This window comes from Notolepis coatsorum (genome assembly GCF_963971535.1).
Source record: "Notolepis coatsorum genome assembly, chromosome: 18".
Taxonomy (NCBI): Eukaryota; Metazoa; Chordata; class Actinopteri; order Aulopiformes; family Paralepididae; genus Notolepis; species Notolepis coatsorum.
The window spans coordinates 48,925,871-48,947,150 of record NC_140182.1 but is presented as its reverse complement, the minus strand read 5'-3'; the positions used below and the strand labels follow the sequence as shown (position 1 = coordinate 48,947,150).

Below are 21,280 nucleotides of genomic sequence, written 5' to 3'. Positions count from 1 at the left end.
ACGATTTGGGGGGAAATATCAAATCGTCATTATTTTTGACTGATATTGCGATCGCGACATAAGTCACGATATCAGAGGGAATGGTAATTTTTGCGCTTAATGCTGAGGAAGGCTTGTAGCTGAAACATGTCCGTTGTCTCTGCCTGTTGTAGATTAATGTCCCAGTTCCGTGGGTGCTGATTATTTCTGTAACTAAGAGCCTGTCTGGACTGTGCACCCGATAAGAAACGTAAGAAGTTAGTTAAATGGTCATTATTGCATCATTACTCATAGAAAAACAATATGGGCCCATGATGCAGGCATATTCAGTTTTGTTGCCTGCCACCAGCTTATCCGCAAATAAGATGACATTTACCAATGGCAGTGGCCGATGTTTGTCGCGTCACATCAATTTAGCTGGCTACGTGTTGTGTTGGTTAGTAGGAAGAAGGACTGAAAGACTTTAAAAAGGTTTGGTTATCTTTTTATAATGAAGATTTCTTTGTTTTCCTGGCACAAAAGGGGGAATAAAAACGTGTAATATTTTTTTATAAAAGCATCTGCCAAATTATCATTTTAAACATCGGTATCGGCCCAGAATTTCACAATGGCTGCATTCCTAGGCAGTACGTTCTGTCTTTGCTGTTCTCCGCCATCTGCCCCTCATGTGACTGGGAGGTAAGGAGTTCACTAGGGCAGCAAAGGGACCATGTGTTTTAGTTACTCTTTAAAAGGATGTAATTATTCTGAATTAATCGTATGTCTTTTATGCAAAACCCTTGTTATTGTTAAAAGTAACGAGTACTGTAGGTGCTGTTGATAAATAAAGTGGAGTAAAACTTTCAAATTTTGCTTTAAAATGCAGTGGTGTAAATGTCTTTTATATCCCCAAAAATGGAAATTCTCAAGTAAAGTACCTCCAAATTTGTATTCATTACAGTACTAGTGAGTAAATGGTTCCTCCACCACAGAATGTCACTGCAGTAAACAACCTGCTAAAAAACGAGTCATGGTAAAAATCTGGCTGCAATGCAACAATGCAGTGAATTAATAAAATCATAACGGATGCAACATCACAGAAGTGATGGTGCCACACCATGAGAGTTGGTCTGTTTTCTGTGACGAGCTCCTATGCTATAAGTCAAAAGCTGTCACAGGTTTGCTGCTGTGTTTGCGGTTATGTATGCTTCTCTATATTGTCAGAAGCTGAGGTGAAGCTTTTTCCCCATTCTTCTAGTCTTATTTCAATTATGTTTTTGTCATAATCTTGCATAGATTGTTAAAGGGTCACCTCGCCAAAAGGCAATGCTGATTTATTTTGCACATAATCTCACACATTCCAAAAACTAAACAGTTTTGAAAACATTAATTTAATTTGACAGCTATTGAGAGTAAATTAGTTTGAATATGGCCACCAGTGATGTCATCGGGGACATTGAATCATTGTTAATTACAGCACCATGAAATGATGTAGATGAAAGAAATAGCAATACCTTGTCGTATAGGGACTATTATCTTATCATTTCATTGAGCTGTAATTAACACAACACAAGGATTCAATGTCCCCGATGATATCACTGGTAGCCATATTCAAAGTAATTTACTTATTAACTATCAAACTAAATGAATGTGTGCAAAATGAGTTTTGGGATATGCGTGAGATTGTGTGCAAAATAAATTGGCATTGTTTTTTGGTGAAGTGTCCCGTTTTTATTTTATTTGAATGAACACAATTCTGATATGTATATATATTCCTTTTAGGTCTCATATGATTTTGGATCATCAGTACAAAGTCACCACATGATGAGTGGCCAACCAGTGCAGAGTCTAATTGACCCAGCGATTCGAAGCAAGATGCCATTACTTGAGGGCACCATAGCATCTACGGGACTCTCAAAGCCAGGAAGCATGTCTGGATTCCTGCATAAGCAGGCTCTACAGTGCAGCGGGGCCTACTACACATATGACCCCAGAGGAAAAGATGGTGGCGAGTTTTCTCCTCCGTGGAACAACTCCAAGACCTCTCTGCTGAACGGCAGGAGCGCCGTGAGTCTACCTGGCATGGAGGGCAAAAAACGCCTGGTTTACCGGCCAGATAACAAGACGTTCTCTACAGACGAAGATCATTCTCCTTCCTCTTCTGTGCTCGACCCCCCAGGTCAACACGGTTTCACATATTACACTCTGGGTCCTAACGTGGGCTGTCCGACGGCCTCGGTAGTCACCACACCGGTCGCTGTCAGAAATCAAACTGTTGGAGGAGTGAACTTATCGCCGCCGCCTGAAAACTCGGTCTATTTGCCCGTTCCCAAACCGGTGTATGGACACAGCCCATGCTGCGGTGAACTGGGCTGTACGTTAGGACACAGATACAGCATGGAGCGCGGGCCTCAGAGGATGCCAAACATACTCTACGACGGCGAGTGGATTCACAGCACGGCGCAGTACAACCACCCCGTGCTCATGCAGGGGAAGGTACCCGAGACGCTGCTGCAACCAAGAAGCTTGCAAGCGGAGCACAATGCAGAGAGACTACAGAGAAGCTTGCAACCGGAGCATAATGCAGAGAGACTACAGAGAAGCTTGCAAGCGGAGCACAATGCAGAGAGACGACAGAGAAGCCTGCAACCGGAGCACAATGCAGAGAGACGACAGAGAAGCTTGCAACCGGAGCACAATGCAGAGAGAATGGAGAGAAGCTTGCAAGCGGAGCACAATGCAGAGAGACTAGCGCTAAAGGACCCAACCGTGGAGGAATACGATGGCCTAAGCCCAAACAGTACAGCAAGGACGTTTCCTGCCTATATGGAGCCAAACTATAGCAGTTTCCCCGGTACTGCAACGCACACACTGTTAGGCCCCTTGACTGAGCAGAGACCGTGTTTACAGATTCCCCCCAAAGCCTATCATGGCCTGCACTTCTCCCATCCTCCCACGTATGAGCATATGGCCTCGGTGCAACATGGAATTCCATCACAAGTTCATCAGGACCGTTCTCACATACCCAAATATGGGCAACTAACACAGCGCCATATATTTTACTACCCTCAGGCAAATATGGAGGTGGAGAGTGGTGCTGTGTATATAGAGGCAAAACACATAGAAGATGTTCTTCCTACTAGTCATAAACCCACACTATCTAGCACCATGGGACATTACCTCGTCCCCCAGCCTATTCTTACTGAAGTTCCTATGCCTGGCCCCACAGCCCACCCAAGTCACCCCTTTTTGAGAGGTTTTGACCACCCCTCTTACAGAATTCATCTGAATGCAAACCAAATGAGAGCCCATTTGCAGAGGCCATGTGCCCCTCCACCTATTTTGTATGCTAATGGCCCCGGTAGCTCCCCATCTGGCCTACGTATGCACAGATCCCTTTCCTCCCCAGCCACCATACATTTGGACCAATCCAATGCCAGCCTGCATACTGACCATGCTTGTGCGTCCCCACCCAGCCTGGATGTAGAACGACAACATTCCTACCTACATATGGATCAACCACCTAGTGCCTCATCGACCAGTGTACAGATAAACAGAGCTGGTGTCTCGCCAGGCAGCCTGACTGTGGAGCGACTCGTGGACTACTCCCTGCACCAAGCCCAGGTCACATGTCTAACACCGGCCCAGGGTCACGTTGTCTCCCCGAGGGCCCCGTCACAGTCACCAGTTCACCATGGGAATCCGATCCACCAAGCAGTGAATTACAGTGCTGACCCTCTACGAATGACCTGCTCCCCTGCCGCTGGACCTAGAAAAGAGCATCACGTCTCTCCATCCAGTCCAGGCACTGATATTTGTAACGGGAGCCGGAAGAGAAGTGGCTCTCGCACACCCACTGATCGTGCGTCCCCAATAAAAAAGGTAAAGGAGGAGAAGGGGGATTTTTTTGAAATAGTCCTGTGTAAGAAACGGCAAGAGGGAATGGAACAGGAGAGGGAGCGTGGCCGAGTAGAGGGAATGGAACAGGAGAGGGAGCGTGGCCGAGTAGAGGGAATGGAACGGGAGAGGGAGCGTGGCCGAGTAGAGGGAATGGAACAGGAGAGAGAGCGTGGCCGAGTAGAGGGAATGGAACAGGAGAGGGAGCGTGGCCGAGTAGAGGAAATGGAACAGGAAAGGGAGCGTGTCAGAGTAGAGGCTTGCGTTCCTCCAATGCCAGTCATTGACAATGTCTTTAGTCTAGCCCCTTACAAATTATACCTGGAGGCTTCTGGCATGTTGCTTACAGCCAAAGAACCTCAGAGAGCCGACAAGCCTTCTGAGCCCTGTGCGGTCAAGACCGAACCATATAGTGGCGCGAAAGGCCCAAAGAGACGTGGCTTGGAGCCTGTATTCGCCTGTCCAGCTCCCAAACATGAGAAGCTTGAGAAGTTGAGAAGCTGTCTGGAGTCTCCAAGGGAAAAGCCTACTGTAGAAAGGCTGGAACCCAAACATATAAAAATGGAGAGCATGGATTCACAGGACAAAGACAGCCCGGTAGAAAGTAAAGTGATTCAGGTTGACCACATAGAGTCAACAGTCAAGGAGGAGGTGGAGGAGAGTGGTTCCTCTGACAGTGGACTGTTGGTGGTTAAGAAATGTGAACCTGATGAATTGGAATGTAAACCCTTTATAGTAGTTAATGAATGCAAAGCAGGTAATCTGACGGCAGATATGAGAGTGGGATCCACTCGGACCAATGCCAAACCAACCCCTCAGCAGACTGCCGTCCCTCCCCCGAAATCCACAACCCCACCTCAACCACCGGAGAATAAACTCAACCTCCAAAGAATTCCCCTCCAATGTCTAAAACTGTCTACCTACAAAATCATCCGAGTCCCTGATAATCTGCTTCCTATCCCTGCCATACCGAGAGAGAAGCCACCTGTGAACCCAGTAGCTGAGCCCAAACCCGAGGTTGAAAAACCAGTGCGCCAGCATTTCTTGGAGCTGCATCAGTCCCTTTGCAAGCTGGTGTCTAACTGTGTGTCCGGCTCCCAGGAGCAGGAGCTTAGAACCTGGGTGTCTAAGCTGGAGCTGGCGGAGCCTGCATCCCCTTCAACCAAAGTCCAGAAAGTATCTTGTCTGTTGGGGTTCAAAGCCGGGGAAGTGTGGCTGAACGAGGAGATCAAGATGGCACTCATTAAGGTTCTGCATAGGTTGAGGGAGTACGTTGCCCAGAATCACTGTCCGTTCCCCCATGTGATGCGTGCAGGGGCCGTGTTCATCCCCATGCTGGTGGTCAAGGAGATGCTGTTCCCTCAGGTTCCTGGAGCTTTCGTGGACCAGGTTCTACAGGAGCACCGGGTGGAGCTGCGGCCCGCCACTCTATCCGAGGAGAAGATCCTCACCCTGCTGCACAAACGGGCCTGCTCCTCCAAGCTCAGGAGGCTCCTGTCCCTCAAACACCTGCCAGACATCTACGTCGATGTGGTCAACCTTTTCTACCATGCCTGTGTCTGCAAACGTCTGGGTAAGCTTGTGTTCATGTTGTAACTGAGGTACATTCCTACTGTGGCGAATGTCTGTCTTGTTAAAAAGAAAAAAGGTTTGGGTTAATTCTTTTTATGACTACGACAAAGTCCTCCAATGAATATGGTCGCAGGCTGGATGTTTTTCATGTTCTTGTTTTTGTCATTGTGAAACCAGATGTGACACAAACCGGACCGTAGTCGTTGACCAGTCATCATTGGGCAATACTGAATAGTTGCTTACTTAAGCATTACTGAAGTGAATAATGCATGTTCTTGAAAGAAAAAGGAAACAAAGTCAAAGTCAACTTTATTGTCAGTTTTCCATTTGTGCAAGACATACAGAACATTTTAATTACGTTCCCCCATTCCCACGGTGTATATAAAAAATATCTAGACAATATAAAACACAAAAGTAACATAGAACACAATATACAACACACAATATACAGGACTGTAAGATATGTACACTATAAAAAGAGCTAAAATTAGCTTAGTGCAAATATTTCCTAGCAGCAGTAGTACATATTCAAATAAAGTGGCAGTGAGTTAAGTAAAGTGGCAGTGTGTGTCTGTGGGATAGTGTGTGTATGTCAGTGGAGGGGGGGTTCCTAGTCCCGAGTCTGTGGGCAGAGTAAGGGGGGGAAGGGAAGCTGGGAGAGAGTTCAGCTTCCTGATGGATGAAACTGTCTTACAAATTGCAGAGATGTATTGGAGGGAGGTTTTGTAACCGAGATACACACACGCACATTGACTCTTTTACTGAATTTATATTGCAATTAAATATACAGCTTATATTTTATTTGACTGTACTGTATACTGAAATACTATAGGGGAATTCCATTTGTTTTAAGAAATCGTATATGGGGGTGTCTGGGTAGTAGAGGTCTAAGCACTCACCTACCACCGCAAGTTTGGTTTGATTTGATTCTAATGTAACTTGTGAATTCTTAAAATGGGTGGCATCCCCCTTTTTTAAGTCAATACGGTGTGTGTGTGTGTGTGTGGAGAAAAAAAATAGCAAAAGAGCCAGGATCAGTTGGTAGATATAATTTGTGGTTACGGCACACACTTATTATTATTATTATTATTATTATTATTATTATTATTATTATTATTATTATTATTATTATTATTATTATTATTTATTTTAAATAATATTTCATTAATTCTTAAAGGAACACGCCGACATTAAGGGGAATGTGCTTACCGTGTTCTCCAGAGTCGGACAAGAAGATGGATACCAATGTCTTCTCTGTGCTTTCAGTAGAAAGCTATCCGGCTGCAAGCTAGCCTAGCTTAGCATAAATTAATGGAAGCAGATACGGACCACTAGCCTAGCTTAACACTCCAGCATAGGTGTTTTTGGCCAATAGCTAGGCTAGCTGGTCCATAACCGCTTCCATTCATTTGTACAAAGCTAGGCTAGCTTGCTGCCTGATAGCTTTCTACTGAATACACAGAGAGGAAACCTGTATCTATCTATCTTGCCTGACTCTGGAGGAGATGGTAAGCGCATATTTATATCCTTGAAATGTGATAAAAAAGTTTTATACTTGATGTCAGCATATCTATTCAATAGCACAGGGTCAAAGGATTGCAATAGTATATTCTATGAAATCTTTCCCACAGCCCTACCCCTATATCAGGTATCCTGCTGGGATACAAAACAATGCAAATTAATTTCTAAAAGTGAACACAAGTCTTTGTAGTTAGTTTTTACGGTCTTAACACTGCAAGCCTTGGTGCTCAATTATGATTTATTGCTCAGATCAGATATTTTTTTGTTTGGCTGTGTTCACATAATTATTTTTAAACGTGGCCAATATTAGATTCCAGTGTGAATTGGTCACGCTCCTGAACTGACCCGCATGCAAATGAACAATACCTAAGATGGATGTAAACATGAAGGACACTGAAGAGACACAGTTTATGGTTTAATTTATAAGTTGAATGCAGTGGAGGCCAGCTAATAAAAAAATCAGACAAGCCAGATCACATGACTATTCAGTTCCTTCAGGAATGAGCAACACAAAACGTTAGCCGTATCCTCACCAACATGCACATGGAGGTTTCTACTTTTGTTGACGGTAATGTATACAAGTTACAGTTTGTAGTTATTTTGAAAGGGATAACACTGCTTAATTGCTCTGACACCAATGTGATTGATTACATTTTGATCATGTGATCTGAAAGAAGATGACAAAGCAACACAGTATTTCCTGTTATCCTGCATCCTCATTCAGATTTATGGGAACCCCCCCCCCCCATTTCTATGGACTGCATCATTTTCACTGACTCTTATCTTACTAAGTGGAAAAAACACTATTATGGAAAGATCTCAACTTGTCTCAGCCAACTACTACGTTTTCTTGTCGGACGGCTTATGAAATAAGCATGTTTTTCTTCTTTGGCCCTTGTGTTTTAGCACTTTTCAATTTCAAATTCCTTTATTTTTTACAGAGTCGACCTCACCTGATGTCCAAAAGAGAGTCCAGGTATATCTTGTCTTTTGCTATATTGTCCCTCAGCTTTTGCTATTCTTCACAATTTCTGATCACTTTTCAAGTGGCATTTCCTCCAACAATCAATCAAGTAACATTTCAGCTAACAATCAACAACAATAAAAAAAATATATTAACCACCCAGACAAATTTTAATGATTAAACACATTAATAACTATTATAAAACTCAGCTCAAAAACTGCTCATTTGACTGCTCAGACCATGTCTCAGGATCACGCTTGATTGACAGCTCCCAATCACTAAAGTTTTGCTATAAACTACCAAATCTATCAAATTGACTATACCTCCCACAGTATAGCGCTAATCTTGTTATTTATACAAATACCAATTATAAAACAACAATGCCTGACTGTACTGAGCAGGTGGGGGGCCATTTTTACATTATACATTTTATAAATGTGATCAAAACCCTTAATAAAAGTATCTTTGTAATTACTGCCTGTGAACACGGAACAGCCAGTGTTGGGACTTCCCACACCAGGAACACAAAGGCCTCGTCTCTTCTTCCCTGAACCCTGGCTTGGGATGAGGTCAAGGGTTTTCAACATCCCAGTATAGAACATGTCGTCACACATAGCGGCCATTGTCCAGAATGACTTCACAGCAAGTTGAAGCTGAGGGCAGCGAGTGTCACAGCAGTCTGTTCTGAGAGAGGCGTATGAATTATTATCAGAAGACCTGTTGGCGGGAAACGGCCTGAAGGGAAGTAATTTGGGAGGTTGAACCTCTCGTTCGTGTTTACAGTAGGCCTTGTTAAATGTCACCTAAGGAAGGTGACCTAATCACATGCTATCCCATATCCATTAGTTTGATGGATTGACGCCGCCTATGAAAGATGCATTGCTATTCCTTGCACTATTTTGGCAACTTTACACAATTCCTGTGAGTATGGAAGACATCTGTAAGGTTTATTTAAAAAAAATTAAATCATTGTTTTATATTTCTAATGGAGTACTCAAAAGCATCATTTTCCAGCCTCAGGATTTCAGCCTGTTATTGGATGGGCTCCGCCCATAAGCGCTTTCAGTGACAGTCACCCACACAGCGTGATACATACGAGAGAGAGGGGAGAGAGGAGAGATGCGTCCCCGACACACACGCAGTCAAGTTTGTGTGTAATGCTCCGACGAGGGAGAGAGAGAGGAGAGATGCGTCCCCGACACACGCAGTCAAGTTTGTGTATGTCCCCGACGAGGGAGAGAGATGGCGCACACACATTTACACACACTTCTGTAGTCCCTCCTGCCGTCCCCCTCTCTCTCTCTCGCTCTCTCTCTCCCTCGCTCGTTCTCTGCCTGTCAAACCCTGTTTGAGGAAGTGTCGGGTTACAATGCGGTCTCTGGTCTCTGCACTATAATGGTTGATGTGGGCGGTGGAGGTGAGTACAACCAGGGGCGGAGCTATGCAAATCAATGCTATATTAACGTCACGGAAACCGTCAAATCAGAACAGTTTAGCTGAGTGAGGGAGGATCTCATGAACTCGAGACTAGACTGATGAGACTGATGAGACACAGACCCATTGATACTAACCTGTATTACTATAAAATAGGGATGTCCGATATTATCGGCCGACCGATATTATCGGCCGATATCGGCAGTAAAATGTGATATCGGAAAATATCGGTATCGGTTTAAAAACAAAAAAAAACAATAACAATATTTGTTATATATATATATCCAGTGAAATTATTAGTTACCTGAAATTATTCAGTTTTTTGGACGGGGAAACCCTGCATATATCGGTATCGGTTGATATCGGTTGATATCGGTATCGGAAATTAAGAGTTGGACAATATCGGAATATCGGTATCGGTAAAAAAGCCAATATCGAGCATCCCTACTATAAAACCATGCTAAACACAGAAAAAAGGCATTTATAATTCATGTCCCCTTTAACGAAAAGGTCATCTTCACAAAGTGCCTCAAACACTTTGAATAAAAATCCAATTTATTCATATGATTGAATCATGTACTATACATATTACGTCCTCTTCCTTTGCCATCATCTTGGCTTCAACGTCTCGGCTGGAGACTCTTTAACACTTTCCGTGCCAGCAGGGGGAGCCAAAAATAGCGCTTGAGTGCCAACGCTGTAGTCAATGGAGGGCGATCATATTTGCGAACGCATAAACTATATCTTAAATTATGGCCATGTGTCTAATACGCCCGTCGCTTATCAATGACTTGTTTGCAGTCAACATTGTCGAAACGGATTGTTTTTAATCGGTTAATTTCCGTTTTATACCATTTTGAAAAACGCTTGTTTTTTTTAAACTTTCAGAAAAAATTAAGATTCTGTGATAATAGCTCTTTAGTGGAATACACAAAACACGTTGTCATTTTTCGGCCTATTTATGAATCGTTTTCAAATAAACGCTAGATTATCCATAGTATATGTGTACTTATGCACGCTAGAGAAACGGGCTGAAAAATCGATTATCTTATTTCCTGATCAGCACACACACACTCACAGCCCCACACACACATATGGGACACGCTGATATATAGGTTAAAAGAGCTCTGATTATCCCAAGACTGGTAAAATAGATTCCTTACCTCAGATCAGATGTTCTCCAAAAAGATTATTCCAATTCCTGATTGCCATTCCAAATATCGATCGCGTTTATTGATCCAACGCTGGGTACTGGAAATACATAATCCACGCTGTTCTGAGGGTGGGCAATGACTGGGATCGTCTCCGATTACATGCCTGACAAGTAAAATGTGGATTCCAGACTATTTTTTCCCCCATCCATTTCATTCAGTCCAATCCAATGGGGTGCAATACCATCCGGAGAGACGATAGGGGGCGGTATTTTCCCTGTTCGAGCTCAGACAGATCCCCACTGGTAACGTGAGGCTAGATTGATGAAAAATGAATGGAAATCGATAATAAAAAAACACTTTTGAGTTACTATCAACTCCTTGAGGACCATGCTCTAGTTTTTATAGTGTTAGGGGAGGGGTTATGTTTCAAACCATGATTTTATGATTTCAGAATCCTGAACACAAAAATTGTTAAAACAGTCTTAACAATTCAGTACTACATGGTTCAGTCTTTTCACACGTTTTCAGCAACTATTTTCTAACACGTATAATGTGTTTAGAAACAAATATTTGAATTTGCTTTACCCAGACTTTAATCTCTCCTTCTGGACGAGGTAGCTTAGCCAAATCAAAAGACTTTGAGGCAGTTGACTGTTGGATTGAGTCACCAAATTGTGGAGGAAGGAAATGACATCACCCCATATGCTGCAGTGCATACCAGACCACGCCGTGCCCTCTGGTTTGGTATCGAGCCTGTGGTTTCACATAGATAATAAATTACCTCAAACCGCTCTCAAACCACAATTTGACTTTACACAGACTTGATATGTAGTGGAATAAAGGAGGAGCACCCTAAAAATGAACCTTCGTTTAAATGGCTCAAATTCAGTAGAAGTATTGTAATTTCTTAGCATAGTGGAAAGTGAAACAAACACATTTATATGAATGATTTATTTATTTTTTGTTCATGGCAATGCACAGCTCCACAAAAGCACAACAGCATAACAGCATGATGGCGCCGCCCCGTTCGGCTGCCTCTCTGTTAGCTCCGTCGAGACTGTGTTTACTTTTGTTAATATTTATAGTTTTTAGAGTTTTGTGCGTACCAACTGTTGGTGCATTTAATGTATATGACCGTCAGTCACTCATAGACATTGGATTACGGGAAACTTACCAACTGGATTACTCGCTGGATCAACTTTCCGAACCACATCAATGGCCGGAAGAAATCCTCCGGAGACTAGGACCAGATCCTTTGTTCCTAGACCCCAGGAAAAGACGTCGAGGAAAAAGGGCTGGGATCCGAAACAGGCTGAGATCCAGACGACACCGTACACCACTTCCCAGTATATTGCTAGCCAATGTACAATCAATAGACAATAAACTGGATGACATCCGAGCAAGGATTCAATATCAAAGAGACGTTAGGGACTGCAATGTCCTTTGCTTCACCGAAACTTGGCTAACACCGGAGGTTCCAGATCACGCGATTCAACCAGCGGATCATTTCTTTATCCATAGGAAGGATCGGACACAATCAGAGTCCGGTAAACAACGTGGTGGAGGTATTGCCTTCATGTTTAACAAAAATTGGAGTGATCCAACGAATGTGAAGGAATTATCCAACTACTGCTCCCCAGAACTGGAATATATAACCATCAAGTGTCGTCCTTTCTTCCTCCCGAGGGAGTTAACGGCGATCGTCCTGGTCGGAGTGTATATTCCACCGCAAGCCAACAACAACGCCGCGCTCTCCAGACTACACGACGAGGTAAATAATATACAAGCGACGAACGTTAACGCCGCCATTTTAGTACTGGGAGATTTCAATAGCGCCAATCTGAGAAAGGTATTGCCTGATTTCTACCAGCATGTGACTTGCAACACCAGAGGCGGTAACATCCTAGATCACTGTTACACGCAATTTAAAGGTGGCTACAAGGCTCATTCTGATAGTGGCTTTGGCAAGTCAGATCACGCATCCATTTTCCTTACACCAAAGTACAGACAAAGAATTAAAAGTACTCCCGTAGTCTCGCGAGAGGTGCAGAAATGGGATGTGACGTCAGAGGATACGATCCGGTCAGTGTTCCACAACACAGACTGGTTTGTATTCCGCGACACAGATAACATTAATGCCTACACGGAGACAGTGCTGGACTATGTCTGTACTAGGGTGAAAGAAACAATCCCCACTACCAAAATGAAAGTTTACCCAAATCAAAAACCCTGGGTAGACAAATCCGTCCGTGAAGCTCTGAGAGAGCGCACCAAAGCATACAATGACGGCCTAGTGGCAGGCAACATGAATGACCACAAGGTGGCGCAACACAACGTAAGGAGGACAGTGTCAGAGGCCAAACGGCGCTACAGGGATAAAATTGAACTCCAGTTTGAACAAGCTGACTCTAGAGCTATGTGGCAGGGGCTCAAAACGATGACAGACTACAAAGGCGCCTCCCTCAAACTGAACAATGACATCTCCTTAGCAAACGACCTCAATACCTTCTATGCGAGGTTTGATGCTGGTAATAACAACACCAGCTCACAAGCCTCGGCAATGGGGGGGGGGGGGGTCGGCTGCTGATGGAGGCGCAGTGTTCAGGGTAACAGAGCATGAGGTGAGGCGGACCTTTAAAAAAGTGAATATCAGGAAGGCAGCAGGTCCGGACGGCATCCCCGGCCGCGTCCTAAAAGTCTGTGCCGACCAACTGGCCCCAGTATTCACTGACATATTTAACCTGTCCTTAGAACAGGCTGTCATCCCCACCTGCCTGAAGAAGTCCACTATTATCCCTGTACCCAAAAAATCCAAGCCTGCTTGCCTCAACGACTACCGCCCTGTAGCTCTCACCTCCATAGCCATGAAGTGCTTTGAGAAGCTAGTAAAGGGCTACATCTGCTCCTCCCTCCCCATCAACATGGACCCCCTGCAATTTGCATACCGCCCCAACAGGTCCACGGAGGACGCCATATCCCATGTGCTGCACACAGCAGCATCACACCTGGACAAGAGGCAGGGGAACTATGTGAGAATGCTATTCATCGACTACAGCTCGGCATTCAATACCATAGTCCCCTCCATACTCATAGCCAAGCTCAGGGACCTGGGCTTGGGCTATGACCTCTGCCAGTGGGTCTTGGACTTCCTGACTGGCAGACCCCAGGTGGTGAGAGCAGGCAACTGCACCTCCTCATCCATCACCCTCAACATAGGGGCCCCCCAGGGCTGTGTTCTGAGTCCCCTCCTCTACTCCCTGTACACACACGACTGTGTGGCTCAGCGGAGTAGCAATACAATCGTCAAATTTGCTGACGACACAGTGGTGGTGGGCCTGATCTCTGCCAACGACGAGAGGGCCTACCTGGAAGAGGTCAAGGTCCTGGCGGGATGGTGCCAGGAAAACAGCCTCTCCCTGAACGTCAGCAAAACAAAGGAGATGATTGTGGACTTCAGGAGGTCGGGGGTCAAGGACTACAGCCCCCTCAGCATCGACGGGGCACCGGTTGAGAGAGTCAACAGCTTCAAGTACCTCGGAGCCCACATATCCGAGGACTTGAAATGGACCATACACATTAACAGTGTGGTGAAGAAGGCACGACAACGCCTCTACTTCCTCAGGCGCCTAAGGAAGTTCCAAGTCAGCCAGAAGATCCTTAAGAACTTCTACTCATGTACAATAGAGAGCATCTTGACCGGCAACATCACCTCCTGGTTTGGGAATAGCACTGCAAAAGACCAAAGCAGACTACAAAGAGTGACACGTTCAGCCGAACGCACAATTGGAGGGGGGCTCCCCACCCTCCAGAACATTTACAACAAGCGTTGCAAGGGGAAGGCTAAGAGAATTATTAAGGACTCGAGCCACCCGAACAACTGCCTCTTTGAACTGCTGCCGTCAGGCAAGCGACACAGGAGTCTCAAGGCGAGCACAGAAAGACTCAGAAGTAGCTTCTATCCCCAGGCCATCAGGCTGCTAAACGAACAATGAATGAACACTACACAACAACAACCACCAAACACACATAGCACACACATCCACACGCACACACTCACTTTAAACAAACACACTGTAGCACCCACTACACACACTTTATAGCACACACCCACTTTAAACAAACACACTGTAGCACCCACTCCCCACACTTTATATTTATGGATGAAGGATTGCACTACAACTCGTACACCTTACTGTAAATTGTACCTAAAATTGTACCTCATCCCATTTCTGCTTTGCACTAGATAGTACTGTACATTAGTACACTGCATAGTATTGTGTATTGTATATTATATGGTAACTCAGAACATTGTACATATGTCTATACCGAACAACTGTGACCTCATTCTTCTTCTGATCAAAACCCTTAATAAAAGTATCTTTGTAATTACTGCCTGTGAACACGGAACAGCCAGTGTTGGGACTTCCCACACCAGGAACACAAAGGCCTCGTCTCTTCTTCCCTGAACCCTGGCTTGGGATGAGGTCAAGGGTTTTCAACATCCCAGTATAGAACATGTCGTCACACATAGCGGCCATTGTCCAGAATGACTTCACAGCAAGTTGAAGCTGAGGGCAGCGAGTGTCACAGCAGTCTGTTCTGAGAGAGGCGTATGAATTATTATCAGAAGACCTGTTGGCGGGAAACGGCCTGAAGGGAAGTAATTTGGGAGGTTGAACCTCTCGTTCGTGTTTACAGTAGGCCTTGTTAAATGTCACCTAAGGAAGGTGACCTAATCACATGCTATCCCATATCCATTAGTTTGATGGATTGACGCCGCCTATGAAAGATGCATTGCTATTCCTTGCACTATTTTGGCAACTTTACACAATTCCTGTGAGTATGGAAGACATCTGTAAGGTTTATTTAAAAAAAATTAAATCATTGTTTTATATTTCTAATGGAGTACTCAAAAGCATCATTTTCCAGCCTCAGGATTTCAGCCTGTTATTGGATGGGCTCCGCCCATAAGCGCTTTCAGTGACAGTCACCCACACAGCGTGATACATACGAGAGAGAGGGGAGAGAGGAGAGATGCGTCCCCGACACACACGCAGTCAAGTTTGTGTGTAATGCTCCGACGAGGGAGAGAGAGAGGAGAGATGCGTCCCCGACACACGCAGTCAAGTTTGTGTATGTCCCCGACGAGGGAGAGAGATGGCGCACACACATTTACACACACTTCTGTAGTCCCTCCTGCCGTCCCCCTCTCTCTCTCTCGCTCTCTCTCTCCCTCGCTCGTTCTCTGCCTGTCAAACCCTGTTTGAGGAAGTGTCGGGTTACAATGCGGTCTCTGGTCTCTGCACTATAATGGTTGATGTGGGCGGTGGAGGTGAGTACAACCAGGGGCGGAGCTATGCAAATCAATGCTATATTAACGTCACGGAAACCGTCAAATCAGAACAGTTTAGCTGAGTGAGGGAGGATCTCGTGAACTCGAGACTAGACTGATGAGACTGATGAGACACAGACCCATTGATACTAACCTGTATTACTATAAAATAGGGATGTCCGATATTATCGGCCGACCGATATTATCGGCCGATATCGGCAGTAAAATGTGATATCGGAAAATATCGGTATCGGTTTAAAAACAAAAAAAAACAATAACAATATTTGTTATATATATATATCCAGTGAAATTATTAGTTACCTGAAATTATTCAGTTTTTTGGACGGGGAAACCCTGCATATATCGGTATCGGTTGATATCGGTTGATATCGGTATCGGAAATTAAGAGTTGGACAATATCGGAATATCGGTATCGGTAAAAAAGCCAATATCGAGCATCCCTACTATAAAACCATGCTAAACACAGAAAAAAGGCATTTATAATTCATGTCCCCTTTAACGAAAAGGTCATCTTCACAAAGTGCCTCAAACACTTTGAATAAAAATCCAATTTATTCATATGATTGAATCATGTACTATACATATTACGTCCTCTTCCTTTGCCATCATCTTGGCTTCAACGTCTCGGCTGGAGACTCTTTAACACTTTCCGTGCCAGCAGGGGGAGCCAAAAATAGCGCTTGAGTGCCAACGCTGTAGTCAATGGAGGGCGATCATATTTGCGAACGCATAAACTATATCTTAAATTATGGCCATGTGTCTAATACGCCCGTCGCTTATCAATGACTTGTTTGCAGTCAACATTGTCGAAACGGATTGTTTTTAATCGGTTAATTTCCGTTTTATACCATTTTGAAAAACGCTTGTTTTTTTTAAACTTTCAGAAAAAATTAAGATTCTGTGATAATAGCTCTTTAGTGGAATACACAAAACACGTTGTCATTTTTCGGCCTATTTATGAATCGTTTTCAAATAAACGCTAGATTATCCATAGTATATGTGTACTTATGCACGCTAGAGAAACGGGCTGAAAAATCGATTATCTTATTTCCTGATCAGCACACACACACTCACAGCCCCACACACACATATGGGACACGCTGATATATAGGTTAAAAGAGCTCTGATTATCCCAAGACTGGTAAAATAGATTCCTTACCTCAGATCAGATGTTCTCCAAAAAGATTATTCCAATTCCTGATTGCCATTCCAAATATCGATCGCGTTTATTGATCCAACGCTGGGTACTGGAAATACATAATCCACGCTGTTCTGAGGGTGGGCAATGACTGGGATCGTCTCCGATTACATGCCTGACAAGTAAAATGTGGATTCCAGACTATTTTTTCCCCCATCCATTTCATTCAGTCCAATCCAATGGGGTGCAATACCATCCGGAGAGACGATAGGGGGCGGTATTTTCCCTGTTCGAGCTCAGACAGATCCCCACTGGTAACGTGAGGCTAGATTGATGAAAAATGAATGGAAATCGATAATAAAAAAACACTTTTGAGTTACTATCAACTCCTTGAGGACCATGCTCTAGTTTTTATAGTGTTAGGGGAGGGGTTATGTTTCAAACCATGATTTTATGATTTCAGAATCCTGAACACAAAAATTGTTAAAACAGTCTTAACAATTCAGTACTACATGGTTCAGTCTTTTCACACGTTTTCAGCAACTATTTTCTAACACGTATAATGTGTTTAGAAACAAATATTTGAATTTGCTTTACCCAGACTTTAATCTCTCCTTCTGGACGAGGTAGCTTAGCCAAATCAAAAGACTTTGAGGCAGTTGACTGTTGGATTGAGTCACCAAATTGTGGAGGAAGGAAATGACATCACCCCATATGCTGCAGTGCATACCAGACCACGCCGTGCCCTCTGGTTTGGTATCGAGCCTGTGGTTTCACATAGATAATAAATTACCTCAAACCGCTCACAAACCACAATTTGACTTTACACAGACTTGATATGTAGTGGAATAAAGGAGGAGCACCCTAAAAATGAACCTTCGTTTAAATGGCTCAAATTCAGTAGAAGTATTGTAATTTCTTAGCATAGTGGAAAGTGAAACAAACACATTTATATGAATGATTTATTTATTTTTTGTTCATGGCAATGCACAGCTCCACAAAAGCACAACAGCATAATTTCATAATAAAAAGCACCTCAATTTGCACATTCCAGTGAAAAGGAGCAGGGAGAATAAAATCTTATTTTGCCTGTCCCTTACTCAAAACAATAGAAATAAGATGGTCTGTCAATTACACATATTTTACAAGCAATAATTACAATAACAATAATTCATTCCTTCATAATAAACAATATAATTAGATGGTCTGTCAATTACACATATTTAACGAGCAATACTTCATAAGCAAACAACATTGTAAACATTGACATTTTTATAAATTGATCTTGTTTTATTTGTAAACTTTTTGACCTATTTTAGCACCCGGTTGGTTTGACCATCAAACCGACTTGAACTAATAACGAAAAGGCTGTTTCCGTTCACCACTGATGTAGGTACTGCAGTGGACATAACGAGATTTTAAAGAACTCAAACAACTGGAGAGTGCCTTCTTGGGTATTTATTTGTCGCATGCATAATGGTCTCTTCCTCACACCCCAACCAGTCAAAGTATGAACAAGAGCCCCAAATATCAGTTATTCATCACTTATATACACATTTGAAGGGCAGACAGACTTGTAATGGAATACAGTGGAAATCCTCTGTCATGGTCATTCATTTCTAATGGCCTGTCTACACAAGATCCGTTCAGATTTAGTTGTAGGATCCCCCAGAGGGGACCCTGCAGCGATTATGGAAAGGCAACTCATTAGTTCTGGAAATGACTGAAAGAAAGCACATCCATGTCTGGCATTCTCACCGTTCATGGAGTCACTGAAAGGACACTCAAGAGATCAGACACCGATCAACCCATGCAATTGTATATTTCCTACACGGGTACAGTTTCACATGGTTCTGGGTGTCTGAACCCTCGTAATATTGTTACCTCACTGTTTTATTCCTGACTGCTTCCCTCGTAGCAGCTGACTGTGTTCCCAGCCCTGGCCCGTGCCAGCTTCTAGAACACTCATTTCTGTTACCGTTTTCAGGGGTGTTTCAGTGTGATTGGATCACACCCTGTCCAATCATCATCAGGCCTGCTGATTTATTAATGGAACACTTTGCCCCTTTTTTCTTTTTAAACTTTGTTCACTGAATAATAAAAATTGATATTTCAACGCTGTTTGGTAGAGTTAAGAGTCTTGTAGCATGCTCTTAAGATTTGATCTTAGTCTAGCAAGATTCCAATGCACAAACAGGACTGAAACGATCAGAGAATTGTCTGCCTTTCCTTCATATGTTTCATTTATCTTTTGCCTTCCATTAACTTCTAACTATTCCTTCCCCCAAATCCACACCAGCCCTCTCTTTGACTTGTCCTACTGAACTGATTTGCTCATCACAAAGAAAATCAGTCACTTTGAGATTTTCCCTCTTCCTGTTTTGCAATCGACCGCATTATCACTGATCTCACTCTCTTGCTGTTGTGCAATCGCGTTGACTCCTCCTAATGGCTGCCCTCCCTGTGTCGCAGGCCTAGAGCTGGTGGAGTCTGCCAGGAGAGAGACAGACGATGGCTCCGATGACACCGACGGCTTCAGGAGTCTCATGTATTCAGAGACTGTAGCTGCCTCCCCAGTCTCCAGTCTGGAACCACAGAGACGTCTGAAGGCCCACGAGAAGAACTCTCACTTACACAAGCCTAGAAGGAAAGGCCAGGTCCCGAGCGGTTCAAAGCGCATGTTCTTGGAGGAGAGCACTTTGTCAAAGGGGGAAGTAGAACATGCAGAGCAAGCTGGAAACGGGGGCACTGTGAACACATTTAGAAGGGAATACAGGAATAGTCGTTCAGTCAGAGGGAATGAGGATGGAGGAAAGGAATGTATGGCAGCGGAGGAGGATCCGTCAGTTGTGATACCCCAAGAGGAGGAGTCTATAGACTCCTGGACATGCCCTTTGACCCCAGGTGAGCTCTCCTTGTCCCACAGTGACACAGAGGCAGAGAAAGCCGCCATTCCACCCCATGTCAGTCAGTCCTCAGGCACAGCTAAATGTCAAGCTACATCCAAGAACCGCCCATGCATGATTCTCAAACTGAGGAGAGTGCTTTTTAACAAAGGCCACGCTGGTAGAAAGGCCCGCTACCAAGCGATCTCTGACCCAGAGGCGGTGTACGCCCCTCCAACCTCTGAGGATGGGGAGCGAGGGGAGGCCAGAGAGAGGAGAGATGAAAGAGGCCACAAGTGGATGACGTCAAAGGTCGCTCACAGGTGGCGGAGAACAGGGGGGTTCTCACGTGCCCTGCGGCCCCCGACCAGCTCCTCCACAAGACTGCGCAGATCCCTGGTGAAAATCAAATACTGCCCCTATCTGTCTGCGTGCCACAGCGCTGAGCACAGGAGGCGCTGGGTCCTGCGCTCAGCCGTCAAGACGGCCCAGCGGGCCATGAAGTTCTACTACCCAGACCTGGTGGGGAAGAGGATTCTCCATCTGTATGAGGAGGACGACAAGTCAGAGGTGTGGTACAGAGGGGAGGTGGTAGAAGTGCATGAGGCTCATCCCAACCCCCTGAAGACTGTGTTTGAGGTCCGATATGACAGTGAGCCAGAGTGGAAATACTACCTAGAGTTGCTGATAGACTATAAGAAAGGCTGGCTCAAAATAGATGAATAAACTCTGCCCCCAAAATACATGCTATTTCACTTGTCTTGTTAGTGTGTTTGGAACATTTTATATTGGTGCCTCTTTCCCCACCTACCTTTTTTGTGAATTGAAAAACGGGCTGATTTCTACCTTTATGCAAACAATTAGCTTAGCCCCCCTACAGGAATGGAGCTAAGTGGGATTTTGATATTGTGATAACAATGAGGTCAAACCACTTTGTCAATGGAGAACCGCAAGCTTATGTAATGAACTCATTCTGTACATGGTCACTCTGGAACGTGGTAGCATTCCATCACTTGGGAACGTGGCAGCGTTCCAGACATGGTCACTTAGAATAGACTTTTAATTGTCATTGCACACAAGTATACAATGACATTTCAGGGGAGCTCCCACATGGCTGTAGTACAACCATACATGTAACACATAACATAACACTGTACATATAACAGAAATATTTTAAAGTGCATGATGAGCGGTAAACATAATAGATGATCAGTTATCAAGTCCAGGTAAAGTGCATGGTGCACGTGAGGGGACAGTCAATGAGAGTTTAGCAGTCTGACTGCTTGGGGGAAAAAGCTGTTCCTAAATCTTGAGCTCTTAGCATTTATGGACCGGTATCCTCCCTGAGATGTGGTGTCTTTTTTATGTAGGCAAGTCTTATCTTAGAATTTTCAAATGATAAAA

General features: G+C 44.1%; 1 protein-coding gene across 1 annotated transcript in view; it reads left to right on the top strand.

The window, feature by feature from the left end:
• The window catches only part of cUnh15orf39 (chromosome Un C15orf39 homolog), a 29,935-nt gene extending 10,362 nt beyond the window's left edge, over window positions 1–19,573 (top strand). The window contains exons 2-4 of the mRNA XM_084334961.1: window positions 1,741–5,428; window positions 7,890–7,924; window positions 19,464–19,573. Coding sequence (XP_084191087.1) covers window positions 1,780–5,428; window positions 7,890–7,924; window positions 19,464–19,469 — 3,690 coding nt within the window. The 5' untranslated portion in view covers window positions 1,741–1,779 and the 3' untranslated portion in view covers window positions 19,470–19,573. The remainder of the gene's footprint in view (window positions 1–1,740; window positions 5,429–7,889; window positions 7,925–19,463) is intronic.
• The last annotated feature ends 1,707 nt before the right edge of the window (window positions 19,574–21,280 follow it).